The sequence below is a fragment of the Mustela putorius genome, unplaced genomic scaffold (genome assembly GCF_011764305.1).
Source record: "Mustela putorius furo isolate JIRA1106 unplaced genomic scaffold, ASM1176430v1.1 tig00003834_pilon_pilon_pilon, whole genome shotgun sequence".
In the NCBI taxonomy this organism is placed as follows: Eukaryota; Metazoa; Chordata; class Mammalia; order Carnivora; family Mustelidae; genus Mustela; species Mustela putorius.
Window position 1 is genome coordinate 85,290,399 of NW_025421987.1, and position 14,201 is coordinate 85,304,599.

Here is a 14,201-nt window from a genome sequence, read left to right on the forward strand (position 1 = left end):
TTTATTTATCTGACAGAGATCACAAGTAGGCAGAGAGGAAGACAGGCAGAGAGGGAGAAGCAGGCTCCCTGCTGAGCAGAGAGCCCGATGCAGGGCTCCATTCCAGGACCTGAGATCATGACCTGAGCCGAAGGCAGACGCTTTAACGCACTGAGCCACCCAGGCACCCCTGTATTGACATCTTGAAGCCAGAGATAGAATAGGCAGAACAGTCATAGACTGCTCAGTTTCTGTCAGCAGACCAGGGTTAGGGAAGTCATTGGTGATGGAAATGGAAGGTGGTTCCCAGAATCCAAGCACTGAATGAAAAAAGCACAGGTTTTAAAAATGAGCCATACATTTATGTGCATACATATATTTAGGCAACATTCATTCAGTGCTAACCATGCTGTGCTAGCTGTTTTTTGAAAAACAATTCCTGCATTCTTTAATGCCTGCGAACCCACAATAAAGACTCCAGGCCAAATGGTGGGTATTCCCACCAGATGAGAGGGGGAGGAGTTATTTCCTCTTTTCCCACGCTCTGGATGCCTACACATAACCCAAACGAAGAAGAAACATGGAGGTTTGCTTGAAGCAATCAAGAGCTTAGAAGACTGAATGATCAAGGTTCAAATCCTGATTCTACTACTTACTACATGATTTCTTCTGTGAAACGGACACAGCCTAACCAAATTAAAAAGACTGTGAGAACATTATGTATGTATCATTCAAAACTAGTCCTGACAGAAACAGTATCCGTCACACCCCTTCTAAGTCAAAACAGGGTGAGGGAGACCAAAAGACAGGAGACTGAAGGCAAAGACTTTGTCTTGATCTGTTTTTAGTTCCAGAATTTAGCACTGGAGCATAGGACTATATTTTATTCATAGATTTCAAGCCTGGATTTAAGATTGCAGCTATAGCCTCCAAATATGCAGGGCACTGTCCTTCAGCGCCGGGGGAGGAAGGGGGTTGCGGAGGCACGTGATGAGGTTAAATATTCCACCGTGGTGTGTGGGAGGCAGTAGATACAGATTACAGATTTCACACAGACGGCAGGCAATCGATTCCAGATTTGAAGAATTTCGTACGTCTGTCCCACCACGCAGCCAACTGGCCTCTCACTGTGGGTACTATTCACACCGCTGTGGGGAAACACTACGGGCGGTCTCTTGGCTCGAAGCTTGTACATCTACCGCAGCGCAGCTAGCGTACTCAGATTGCAGACTGCACCGTCGGGTAGCGTTCAGGAAAGTCCGGGGTCCAAGCCCGGGCGGCACCCAGCGTTCGCCGGGAGATGGACACTGTAGTTTTGGGACCGCTTCCGTGGGCGGGGCCCAAGGGCGGGGTCTCCCAGGTAGCGGGAGTGGGTGGGTCCCAGCGGCGTTTCCGGTCGCAGGCGCGTTCAGGAGGCGGGGCGCCGTAGGCCACGTGCGCAAAGCCATATGGGAAACGGGGCGGTGCGAGAGGTGCGCGCGCAGCTGGCCGGCAGTGGTGTCGGAGATGGAGGAGGGTGGCCGGGACAAGGCTCCGGTGCAGCCTCAGCAACCCCCAGCGACGGCACAGGGCGTCGCGGACGAGAAGCCGAGCGGCAAGGAGCGGCGAGATGCTGGCGACAAGGACAAAGAACAGGAGCTGGTAAGGCGCGGCCCTGGGATCCGGCGGAGGAGGCCGCGGGGCTGAGTCACCGGCGGCCCCGCAGGCCTTGGGCCCGACTCTAAACGGCCTCGCAGCGTCCGGGAGAGGGCGGATGGGGGCGATCCTCGGGGCTCCTGGCACTCTCTGTCCCTCATCCTCCATTTCGCGCTGTTGCCTCCGCCGACCCCATCAGCCCTCACCACCGACTCGTGAAGTGAGCCCGGGCTGGTCATTGTCACCGCCCTTTTTTAGTATGGCACTCAAGTGGTGTGGTCCAGCAGCCAAGGTGCCATTCCTGCTCTCTTTCTATGTCCACCTGGTCCCTCCTAAGGAGGCAGGCTCACTCTCTACCTGCCCCAGGGTGAATGGGAGGAGGATGTGTTTGGGATTTCTTCTCTTGATGAACTTCTTCCCCCAACCCTCAGTCTGAGGAGGACAAACAACTTCAGGATGAACTGGAGATGCTCGTGGAACGACTGGGGGTGAGTCATGATGTTGACAGGAATGGGTACCTATTCGGATCTTTCCTGCCTATTTGTTTTATTCCATTTTGGGGCAACAATTCCTATATGAGGTATGAGGAAAGATGGACTGTTAGGGTTGCATTGTGATGCTGTTGTGGGATAAGAGAATTACAAAGGATATTTCAAAGGATATTTCAAGCTACAGAAGTAGCTTTCTAATTCTACTCTTAACTGGGATCATTTGTTTTCGTACCAGGCAATGAGAAGGGAGTTGGGGAATCACAGATGAATAAGACACAGTTACTCTCTTAGGGGAGTTGTTTGTTAAACACTTCTGTGTTATGACTTGAGAGATGTGACTCTCAGCTCTGACATCTCCTGATCAGGAGAAGGACACATCCCTGTACCGACCAGCCCTGGAGGAGCTGCGGAGGCAAATTCGATCTTCTACAACTTCCATGACTTCTGTACCCAAGCCTCTCAAATTTCTGCGTCCACACTATGGCAAACTGAAGGAAATCTATGAGAACATGGCCCCTGGGGAGAATAAGGTAAACTGTTTCAGAAGCTGGTGGAGGCCTAGCTTAGGAGTTCCTTTTCATCTAGACTGTGGGGCTCATGGAGAGTCAGAGGAAGCCTAATAGACCTGAAATCCATGCTGGTTGAACTGAGCTGTCATAGTCAAAGTACTGACATAAGCGCTGACAGAAGGATTGCCTTCTTAGAATACACTGTTTTCTGCCATTTATGGTGGATCTTGGGGTTTTTTTTTTTTTTTTTTTTTAAAGTAATCTCTGTGCCAAGGGTGGGGCTTGAACTCAACGACTCCAAGATCAAGAGTCCCGTGCTGTATTGACTGAGCCAGCCAGACACCACTCATGATCTATTTTAAATTTATGTTTAACCTTGATTTTTCTGTTTCTTTTATATTCTGTGTACGTTCATTTGTTTTCTGTTTCAGTTTAGAAAACTTTGAACTAGAAAACTTGTTTTCTAGTTCAGTCATTTCTCTATTAGTACAACAGTAATCCAGGAAATCTTCAGTCAACCTAGACAACTGCAAAAGTCTCCTAATTGGCTGCCGCCTTTTTGTTCTTGATTTAGGTTGTTTTTCATATAGCAGTCACAGTGACCTTTTTAGACTGTGAAAATGTTGTCTGCTTAAAACTTTTTAATAGTTCATATTTGCACCTAGAATAAAATTCAGAGTCTTCATTTTTCTTCATTCTCTCCTTGTTACCATTCTTCAGCCATATTGGTTTAAAAGGGAGATAGCAACATCAACCTTAGGGTTATCTTGAGGCTTAGCTTAGATAAAATATGTAAATTTCTAATACAAAGTTGGGGGGATAATTACAACTTAATTTGGGGGATAGTGACCATAATCTTAACTCCATAATGTCCCACTCCCCTTAACCTGGATTTGACTTTAAAACACTGGTTTCTTTTTTTTTATTTTTTTATTTAAGATTTTATTTATTTTTTTGATGGAGAGAGAAATCACAAGTAGGCAGATAGAGGGGGAAGCGGGCTCCTTGCTGAGCAGAGAGCCTGATGTAGGGGCTCGATCCCAGGACCCTGAGATCATGACTTGAGCTGAAGGCAGGTGATTGAGCCACCCAGGTGCCCCTAAAGCACCGGTTTCTTTACAGCGTTTTGCTGCTGACATCATCTCTGTTTTGGCCATGACCATGAGTGGGGAACGTGAGTGCCTCAAGTATCGGCTGGTGGGTTCTCAGGAGGAATTGGCGTCATGGGGTCACGAGTATGTCAGGTAAGACCTTTCCTTCTTGAGAATCCAAAGGGGTTCTGAGACATAATTCTGAGTTCTTTCTTGGAGTACCAGAATATTGCATTTCCCAAATACTGAATTCCTTGGGTCACAGAAGTGCTTCCTGTGAAGCTGTGCCTGTGCCCCCTCCTCCCCCAAATGATCTTGGTTCTATCCATAGGCATCTCGCAGGGGAAGTGGCTAAGGAGTGGCAGGAGCTGGATGATGCGGAAAAGACACAACGGGAACCACTGCTGACCCTGGTGAAGGAGATTGTCCCCTACAATATGGCCCATAATGCAGAGCACGAGGCCTGTGACCTGCTCATGGAAATCGAGCAGGTGGATATGCTGGAGAAGGACATAGATGAGAATGCGTATGCAAAGGTCTGCCTCTATCTTACCAGGTGAGCGAGCATGGTGGGGCTGGGTGGAAGGCCTAGCCTCCTCAGCATTTCCCTCTCAGTTGTTCCTCCTTTGTTCTCTCAGCGCCATTAACTGCAGTTGATTTGTTGAGGTGTGTGAGCTTGTTGAGGAAGGAGACTTTGTGTCTCCCTAGTAGTCAAGCATCTAGCACAATTCCTCGTATATAGTAGGCATTCAGTATTTTTTTTTTTTTAAAGATTTTATTTATTTATTTGACAGAGAGAAATCACAAGTAGATGGAGAGGCAGGCAGAGAGAGAGAGAGAGGGAAGCAGGCTCCCTGCCGAGCAGAGAGCCCAATGCGGGACTCGATCCCAGGACCCTGAGATCATGACCTGAGCCCAAGGCAGCGGCTTAACCCACTGAGCCACCCAGGCGCCCCAGGCATTCAGTATTTATTTTGGATAAGTGAATTAAACGTGGTAAATGAATGCCTGGAACTTCCTGACTGCCTTGTTATATCTCTCTCTGTAGTTGTGTGAATTACGTGCCTGAGCCTGAGAATTCTGCCCTGCTGCGCTGTGCATTGGGTGTGTTCCGAAAGTTCAGTCGCTTTCCTGAAGCTCTGAGATTGGCGTTGATGCTCAATGACATGGAACTGGTAGAAGACATCTTCACCTCCTGCAAGGATGTGTATGTAGGAAGGAATCTGGCAAAGGAAGAGAGGAGCTCATGGATGAGGCATTTGCATGAAGAACTGGGACCTGTAGTTTCTGGTTAAGGCATGAGGGGCTTTTCTTAATGGATGGGGACTGAATAGATGTGATGACTATCTCCCATAGGGTAGTACAGAAGCAGATGGCATTCATGCTTGGCCGGCATGGGGTGTTTCTGGAGCTTAGTGAAGATGTGGAGGAGTATGAGGACCTGACAGAGATCATGTCCAATGTACAGCTCAACAGCAACTTCTTGGCATTAGCTCGGGAGGTGAGACTCTGCCCTTTTACATCAGGGCCTTTTTGTTTGTTTGTTTGTGGTTCTACTTGGCATTTCATGTCCCTGACTATAACTTTGACCAGACTCCCCTTGGTTAGAATTGCCATTCAGTGGGATAGCAGAAGAGATGGTAGTGGGGGAATAGTGGGGGAGCAGTTGTGACTCTCTGACTTCCCTTCAGCTGGACATCATGGAGCCCAAAGTGCCTGATGACATCTATAAAACCCATCTAGAGAACAACAGTGAGTAGCCATCTCCATGTGTGTGAGGACTGGAGGATTCTTAATTATGCCCCTTGTATTTGGAGTGATAGCTTGGCCTAACATATTTATATGTCCCATAGAGCTAAGAATTCACATGTACCTTTTCTCCAGGTCACTGTTGGGGGCAAAGATAGAGCATCCCAAGTGGCCAGTTTAAAGCCAGAGATCAGCCACCATGCTTTGTCTTTCTTGCCCTACTCTAAACCCTTTTTCATTTCCTTTCCTCTCCCTCCTATTCAGGGTTTGGGGGCAGTGGCTCTCAAGTGGACTCTGCCCGCATGAACCTGGCCTCTTCTTTCGTGAATGGCTTTGTGAATGCTGCTTTTGGCCAAGACAAGCTGCTAACTGATGATGGCAACAAATGGCTTTACAAGAACAAAGACCATGGTATAACTTTATGTCTACTTTATCTTTGTGTTGCTTTTTTTTTTTTTTAAAGATTTTATTTATTTATGTATTTGTCAGAGAGAGAGAGAGAGAGGGAGCACAAGCAGGCAGAGGCAGAGAGAGAAGCAGGCTCCCCGCTGACCAAGGAGCCGGATGTGGGACTCAATCCCAGGACCCTGGGATCATGACCCGAGCCTAAGGCAGTGGCTTAACCAACTGAACCACCCAGGCATCCCAGTCTTTGTGTTGCTTTGATCATGTCTTTTTCTCTTTTTATTTTTTTCAAAAGATTTTTATTTATTTATTTATTTAACAGAGATCACAAGTAGGCAGAGAGGCAGGCAGAGAGAGGGGGGAAGCAGGCTTCCCGCTGACCAAGGAGCCTGATGTGGGGCTCAATCCCAGGACCCTGAGATTATGACCTGAGCCGAACGAAGGCAGAGGCTTTAACCCACTGAGCCACCAGGTGCCCTGCTTTGATCATTTCTGTTATCCTTCTAGGTTCATGTGTTACTGTGACAGGGATCCCCAGGGCTGTATTTTTACAGAGCTCTTTGTAATAATTTTCTCAGGGTGGGGCCATTTTAAGACTGATAGTTTTTTTTCTTGGTATAGGAATGTTGAGTGCAGCTGCATCCCTTGGCATGATTCTGTTGTGGGATGTTGATGGTGGCCTCACCCAGATTGACAAGTACTTGTACTCCTCTGAGGACTATATCAAGGTTGGTCTGGGCATACTCCATTAATGGGGACATTCTCCTACCATGTTCTAGGGCCCTCTGGGCCTCCCTTTCATTGGTAAGGTCTACCTGGTTTTTAAGTCCAGTTAAGGTGGAAATTGCAACGAAGTCCACATTGTATCCATTGTGGTGGGGAAGGTCGAGTAGCCTGAGTGAAGAATCTGTTTACATTTTGCAGTCAGGAGCCCTTCTAGCCTGTGGCATCGTGAACTCTGGGGTCCGGAATGAGTGTGACCCCGCTCTGGCACTGCTCTCAGACTATGTTCTTCACAACAGCAACACCATGAGACTTGGTTCCATCTTTGGGTAAAGCTTCTTGCTTCTTCTTGTGGTAGTACTTGACTTGTAAGCTTTGTGAAAACAGGGACTGGGTCCTTTTCACCTTTGTATTGCCGAGGGCTACAACCCTGTCTATTGAATATTTGGCTCTTGGTGATTATTGAAATATTGAATAAATGACCAGTCCTCTTTTTGTTCTTTCCTTGTCCTGTCCTTTGTTGTGTGTCTGGGACTGCCTCTCCCTGGCTTTTGCAGGCTAGGCTTGGCTTATGCTGGCTCCAATCGTGAAGACGTTCTAACACTGCTACTGCCTGTGATGGGAGATTCCAAGTCTAGTATGGAGGTGAGGAGAGAATGTTGGACATTTAGGGGAGGTATGGAAGGTGCTCTGAGACTTAGCACTCTCTGTGGTAAGTAGTGAAAAAAGTGTGTGTGTGTACTGTGTGTTTATTGGGGGGTGTGTATCACTTCAGTGAAATCTTTTGGAGCTAGAATTTTAAAGCTCATGTGGTATTGAGGCTAGAGGTAACATTTTGGTATTGAGTTCCAGCCCTTGAGGTCTGTGAGGAAGTAGTCAGACTAGAGTGGGGAGTAACTTAATCCAGCTTGGGATGGCTGATTCTGTCTCACTCATTGTTTTTTTATTGGCTAACCTAAAGCTTTCTTTCTTTTCTTTTTTTTTAAAGAAACATTTATTCTAGAGAGGGTTCGTGTGTGGGGGAGGGGCAGAGGGAGAGACTCTTCAAGTTCAGGCAGACTCCCTGCTGAGCATGGAGCCCATCGCAGGGCTTGATCTCATGACTCATGAGATCATGACCTGAGGCCAAACCAAGTCTCAGACGCTTAACTAACTGAGCCACCCAGTCACCCCAACCTTAAATTTTCTTAATTATGCAGTCATTCTAGTGATAGATACATATGGTATGGTGGCTAAAAGTACAGCTTCAGTCAGAAAGACCTCAGTTCAAATCATGCCACCTCTGTTTACAAGCAGTGTGATCTTGGACATGTAACTCAATTTCTTTAGGTTTCATTTTTCTCATCAATAAACTAAAAACAGCAGGACCTGTTTCATGGGGTTGTTGAGAGGGTTAAATGTTAATAGTACGCAAAACAGTTGGTATAGCGGTTGATACATAGGAAATATTCAGTGATTGGTTGCTTTTGTTACTTTGAGTTACCATCAGAAAAGGATTATTACCTAGTGTGGCTACAGTAGCCTGTAGGAATTGACTGCCTTGAATCAAGATAGATAAACAGCTACTTAATAACTTAACATGTATGATACTGATTTTCCTATTTCTAGGTGGCAGGTGTGACAGCTCTAGCCTGTGGAATGATAGCAGTGGGATCCTGCAATGGAGACGTCACTTCCACTATCCTTCAGACCATCATGGAGAAGTCAGAGACTGAGCTCAAGGACACCTATGCCCGTTGGCTTCCTCTTGGACTGGGCCTCAACCATCTGGGTGAGGGGATGTCTCTCTGGGCAAAGGCTGACAGTAACTGGATACAGCAGGGGGGCCTATGTGTCAAAAACTGTACTAGATGGGAGCACTCTTAATTTGTCCTACAGGCAAGGGCGAGGCCATTGAGGCAATCCTGGCGGCGCTGGAGGTTGTGTCTGAGCCATTCCGCAGTTTTGCCAACACGCTAGTGGATGTGTGTGCCTATGCAGGTCTGTGTCTCTGTGCTTCCCCAGGGACTGCTTATTTCTCTCTTGGACCTTCCTTCAGATTAATTCTCCTTTCTCAGTTGTTCTGATCTGCTTTAGATTCTTTAGCTTGTTCAATTCCTGGAATAAGCTTTCTTTTGGTGCCTTGTTTTTCTCCTTTGTCACCCTTACCACCATGGCGCAGGCTCTGGGAATGTACTGAAGGTACAGCAGCTGCTCCATATTTGTAGTGAACACTTTGACTCCAAGGAGAAAGAGGAAGACAAGGACAAGAAGGAAAAGAAGGATAAGGACAAGAAGGAAGCCCCTGCTGACATGGGAGCACATCAGGTTCTGTGGGCAGCTGGGCGCTCTCTGAGTCAGGCTCTGAGCAAAGATAAGTGTGTAGGGGAGCAGGAGAGCTGGGTTTGGGTTTGTTTTAGCGCCCCTCTGGGTGGTGCTGTGTATTGAGGCTGGGGTTTGTATGTGAGGCGTAAGGATGAGCCCCTACAGCACAGCTTTTTCTTCTTCACACGGGACTTGAGTCAAGAGTGAATTTTTTGTTCCCCGAGCTTATTGGGTTCTTCAATCGCAGGGAGTGGCTGTGCTGGGGATTGCCCTTATTGCTATGGGGGAAGAGATCGGTGCAGAGATGGCACTACGAACCTTTGGCCACTTGGTGAGTATCGCATGGAGAAGATTGGAATATACTGGTTTTGGTGCCTGGAGATCCCCCAGAGGAGACTTTCCTGATGGGTTTTCTCTGGGGAGAAATAGTCTTTTTGCTATGCCTGTTCTCCAGAATTTGATCTAAGTCCCCCTTTTACCCATCAGTCTGTTCTTATAACTGAGTTTGTTGTACTGCTTTCTGTGATGCTTTTGGCATTGTCTTCTATTACCAGCTGAGATACGGGGAGCCTACACTCCGACGGGCTGTACCTTTAGCACTGGCCCTAATCTCTGTTTCAAATCCACGACTCAACATCCTGGATACCCTAAGCAAATTTTCTCATGATGCTGACCCAGAAGTTTCCTACAACTCCATCTTTGCCATGGGGATGGTGGGCAGTGGTGAGTATCGGTCAGAACAAGATCAGAAATAGCTTGAAGGAATGTTTGAGACCTTTTTTTTTCAACTCAGTAATGGTTAACATTTCCAGGTACCAATAATGCCCGTTTGGCTGCCATGCTGCGCCAGTTAGCCCAGTATCATGCCAAGGACCCCAACAACCTCTTCATGGTGCGCTTGGCACAGGTAAAGAATAGAACTCTTTTCCTTTGAGAGTACAAGGGGGACGTGTCTATGGTGATGGAAGGTGGGGGACATGTAACATGAGGGGAACCTTGACTTTGGCTGGGAGGGAGGATGTGAGTGAGTTGTAGATTTCTATTTGGCCAGGTTAGGTGACACCTCTTCAGACGTGACCCTTACTTCTCTTTCTCTCCCCACCCCCTTCCCCCAGGGCTTGACACATTTAGGGAAGGGCACACTCACCCTCTGCCCCTACCACAGTGATCGGCAGCTTATGAGTCAAGTGGCTGTGGCTGGACTGCTCACTGTGCTTGTCTCTTTCCTGGATGTCCGTAACAGTGAGTTCCTGTCAAGACTCCTATAGTGGCATGTGGCCCCATCTCCACCCTTACTTACCAGGGCCAGCTTGTAATTGTTAGGTCCCTACCACTCTGGGTTCCTGATGTTCTTTGGGCCTATGAAGGGCCTTATGAAATTCATCTCCCACATTTTTGTTCTGGCCCACAGAAATTTTTATTTTTTGAGGATGAAGAGCTGAATCCAGTGTCTGTTCCTAAGTGACTGAGGGAAAATAATTATTAAGTTTGAAGTCTGTGGGCAGAATAAGATGGGAGTATCTCGGTTTGTGGTACCATGTATGAGGGGAGGGGTGTGGGTTCAGCTGAACCACTGAGGATTAAGAGTCAGGGCTGGAGTGGGGACCGAGATTTCAGGTCAGGCCTGCCTGGATGAATGTTTGTTCTCTGTTCTTCCCTTAGTAATCCTGGGCAAATCTCACTATGTATTGTACGGATTGGTGGCTGCCATGCAGCCCCGCATGCTGGTTACATTTGATGAGGAGCTGCGGCCGCTACCAGTGTCTGTCCGTGTGGGCCAGGTGAGGGGTTGAACGGATGGGAGGGCTCTCGAACTTGGGAGAATGCACACATACCTGCTTCTCTGAAACTGGTATGGGCAGTGGGGTATTGCTGCACTCCCATCTGCTACACCTGCCCTTGCAATTTTCTCACCCTACAGGCAGTGGATGTGGTAGGCCAGGCCGGCAAGCCTAAGACTATCACGGGGTTCCAGACACACACAACCCCAGTACTGTTGGCCCACGGGGAGCGGGCAGAATTGGCCACTGAGGAGTTTCTTCCTGTCACCCCCATTCTGGAAGGTTTTGTTATACTTCGGAAGAACCCTAACTATGACCTCTAAGTGGCTGCCAGGGACTCTGAGCTGCCTCTGTTATGTCAGTGGACCATGTTCCTGCCGCCAGCCGTGAACACTGCTCTAGACCTTTAGGGGAGTTGTTAACCTCCTGTTATTTTGTTACCGAGTGAGATAACTGTGTTGAATAAAGACCTTTATCCCCAAGGTCCCTCCGTGTGTGTTTTCTGGGGTATTGTGGCTGGAGGCCAGACCAGGGTGGGGAGTTGATGTGAGAAGCCATTGTTTTTTTTTTTTTTTTTTAATATTTTATTTATTTATTTGACAGAGAGAGAGAGCAATCACAAGTAGGCAGAGAGGCAGGCGGGAGGTGGGGAATAGCAGGCTCCCCACTGAGTGGAGAGCCTGACGCGGGGCTCCATCCCAGGACCCTGGGATCATGACCTGAGCTGAAGGCAGAGGCTCAACCCGCTGAGCCACCCAGGCGTCCCGAGAAGCCATTGTTTATAGCAGCCCTGAGCCTAGGCTAGCAGGGAGGCTGCCCTGAATGGAACAAATTAAACTCCTTGCCCTTTTCCTCTCTTTCCTAATTATCTTAAAATAGTGGTTCGTCTTTAGGGGCATGAACCCTTGAGAAGCTGATCAGTGTAATGGATCTTCTGATCTTCTTTCTAGGAGATACAGATACACAAATTTTAATACAAACTGTTACAGATAACTTTCTGAGGAGCTGTGGATACTATTCCCACCCCAGTCCACCAATGCACACCCACCTCAAATTCATCATTCCCTGACTCAGGGCTGAGGATCCCTGTTTTAAGAAGCAAGTCAGTCTTACTTTCTAACTTCTGTGCTACTGAATGAAAGATTTTTTTTTTTTTTTTTTTTTTTTTTTTAGATTTTATTTATTTATTTATTTGAGAGAGAGTGAGAGAGCACAAGAGTGGAGAGAGGGACAAAGGAAGAAGTAGATTCGCCACAGAGCACGAGCCCAATGCAGGGCTTGATTCTGGGACCCCCAGATCATGACCTGAGCCAAAGGCAGGTGCTTAACTGACTGAGCCACTGAAGTGCCCCTGAAAGGGACATCATTGTCTCCTGTGATCCTCTTTCTCTTGGAAGGCTGCTGTTGGAGAGATTTGATCATGTTAAATTCTATGCTATCTTTGTAGAAGCTGGGTGCAACAAAGGTTGACCCTGACCTTCCTCTTAGTGTAGCAATGGGGAAAAGGAGTAGTCTTCTTCCTGGAATGTAATCACTTTCAGTCTTCAGTGCTCCTTCCTGGTGGGGTTGGTATGAGTATAGCTATGCTGCCAGTTGGGGCCTGGACCCCTATGGATGCAGTACAGAAGAACATATGGCCCTGCCAGATAATCATAACTAACCAACACTTTCTGAGGGTTTAGCTTCTGAGCAGTGTCTGGCACTTAATAGGTCTTCTATAAATGTTGAAACATTCAATGATCTCATAATAGCTTTAAGAGGTAGGTATAATGCCTATATTTTGGTAAGGAATATAAAGTTTGGAGAGAGGTTCAGTTACTTACTCAAGGTCACATAGTAGTGGTAGAGCCAGGATTAGAGTCTAAGTTTGTTTGACTCCAAAGCCTATGCCCTTACAAAATTGATTCGTGTCTGTAGCCATGGAGCCTTTCAAGACCCCCTTGTAGTTCAAGGTCTTGGCTAGCTGGAGAATGGCAACTTTGGATTAGTGTCTCTGTTGTCTTATCTCTGTTCTTCTTTGGCAGTCTGTATAAAACCTGTATAAAAAGTTGAAGTACTAGACTTGGGAGTCAGGAGACCTGTCTAATCCCCTTAATGGGATTTTCTGTGTTCCTGAGCAAATCAGCGTGTCTGGTGAGCCTCTGTTCCCTGTAAAATGGGGATATTGTAATTGCCTTCCTTGATATCCAATGGTGGTGATATAAAGATAATTTGATGGGGTGCCTGGGTGGCTCAGTCAGTGGAATGTGTGACTCTTGATCTTGGGGCTGTGGGTTTGAGCCTCATGTTGGGTGTTGAGATCACTTAAAAATAATTTTTTTTTTTTTTTAAAGATTATTTACTTTAGAGACAAAGTGCATGGGGGGGGAGGGACAGAGGAAGAGGGAGAGAGAAACCTAAGCAAAGTGAGCACTGAACATCAAACCTAACACAGGGCTCGATTTCATGACCCTGAGATCACAACTCAGCTGAAACCAAGAGGTGCCCCCAAAATAAAATCCTAAAACAGAAAAAAGACGAATTAGAAAGTGACTTGTAGGGGCGCCTGGGTGGCTCAGTGGGTTAAGCCGCTGCCTTCGGCTCAGGTCATGATCTCGGGGTCCTGCGATCGAGTCCTGCATCAGGCTCTCTGGGAGCCTGCTTCCCTCTCTCTCTCTCTGCCTGCCTCTCTGTGTACTGTGATCTCTCTCTGTCAAATAAATAAAATCTTAAAAAAAAAAAAAAAAAAAAGAAAGTGATTTGTAGGGATACCTGCTGGCTGGCTCAGTTGATGGAGCATGCAACTCTTGAGTTGCTAGGTTGTGAGTTTGAGCCCCATGCTGGGTGTGGAGCCTACTTAAAAATTTAAAAAATTTTAAAAAAGGAAAGTGATTTATAAACTGTAAAACAGTCTAATTAAAATGATAACTCTTTCGCAAATCAGTGATTTTCCTTTAGAGTAAAATTTTCATAATGACAACCTTTCACATTCAGTCATTCATTCAGCAATAAGTAATAGTGGAGCGTTACTCTGCACTGAACATTAATTTGTGGGGATGTGAAGATCTTGCAAAAAAGCCAAAACCCTATCCTTAAAAAGCTTACTAATGGAAAAGAAAACAATTATGATACATTGTTACTGATACTGTACTGGAGTGTGAAGAAGGTACCCTGGAATCATTGAAATAGAGCTTAAGTGCCTAGGTAGATCAGGGGAAAATTTTGAGGGAGATGAGACCTGGAGGAAGATGAGTTTGTCCAGAGGGAAAAGGAAGAATATCACTAAGGGAGTACTAAAGGAAGGTAGAAAAGCTATTTGTTTTCAGAAACCACGGATAGTTTGCTTTGGCTAAGTGTGCAGGGCCAGGAAAAAGTAGTAGGAGATATAGTAAAAGAGACACAGGCTCAGATCAGGTTTAGAAGAGCTTTGTTCTCAGAAATTGACTATTTCTCAATGGAGACCACTGAGTGGGAGTGGGAAAGTGGCATAAGTTATCTGGGTTAGGAAGCTCACCATGGAGGCTGGGAGACCAGGGAAAGGGAATAAATGCCTTA

The 14,201-nt window shown here is 46.7% G+C and overlaps 1 protein-coding gene across 1 annotated transcript; it reads left to right on the forward strand.

Moving 5' to 3' along the window:
* Positions 1-1,433: 1,433 nt before the first annotated feature.
* Positions 1,434-11,149, forward strand: PSMD2 (proteasome 26S subunit ubiquitin receptor, non-ATPase 2). The gene is made up of 21 exons (XM_004745144.3): positions 1,434-1,620; positions 2,046-2,102; positions 2,471-2,635; positions 3,737-3,858; positions 4,037-4,261; positions 4,754-4,912; positions 5,062-5,206; positions 5,397-5,457; positions 5,719-5,865; positions 6,481-6,587; positions 6,784-6,911; positions 7,140-7,227; positions 8,191-8,353; positions 8,461-8,562; positions 8,744-8,889; positions 9,134-9,217; positions 9,441-9,609; positions 9,699-9,793; positions 10,002-10,128; positions 10,549-10,667; positions 10,808-11,149. Exons 1-21 carry the CDS (start codon positions 1,486-1,488, stop codon positions 10,988-10,990), a joined length of 2,727 nt encoding a protein of 908 aa, XP_004745201.2. The 5' UTR covers positions 1,434-1,485; the 3' UTR covers positions 10,991-11,149.
* Positions 11,150-14,201: the final 3,052 nt, after the last annotated feature.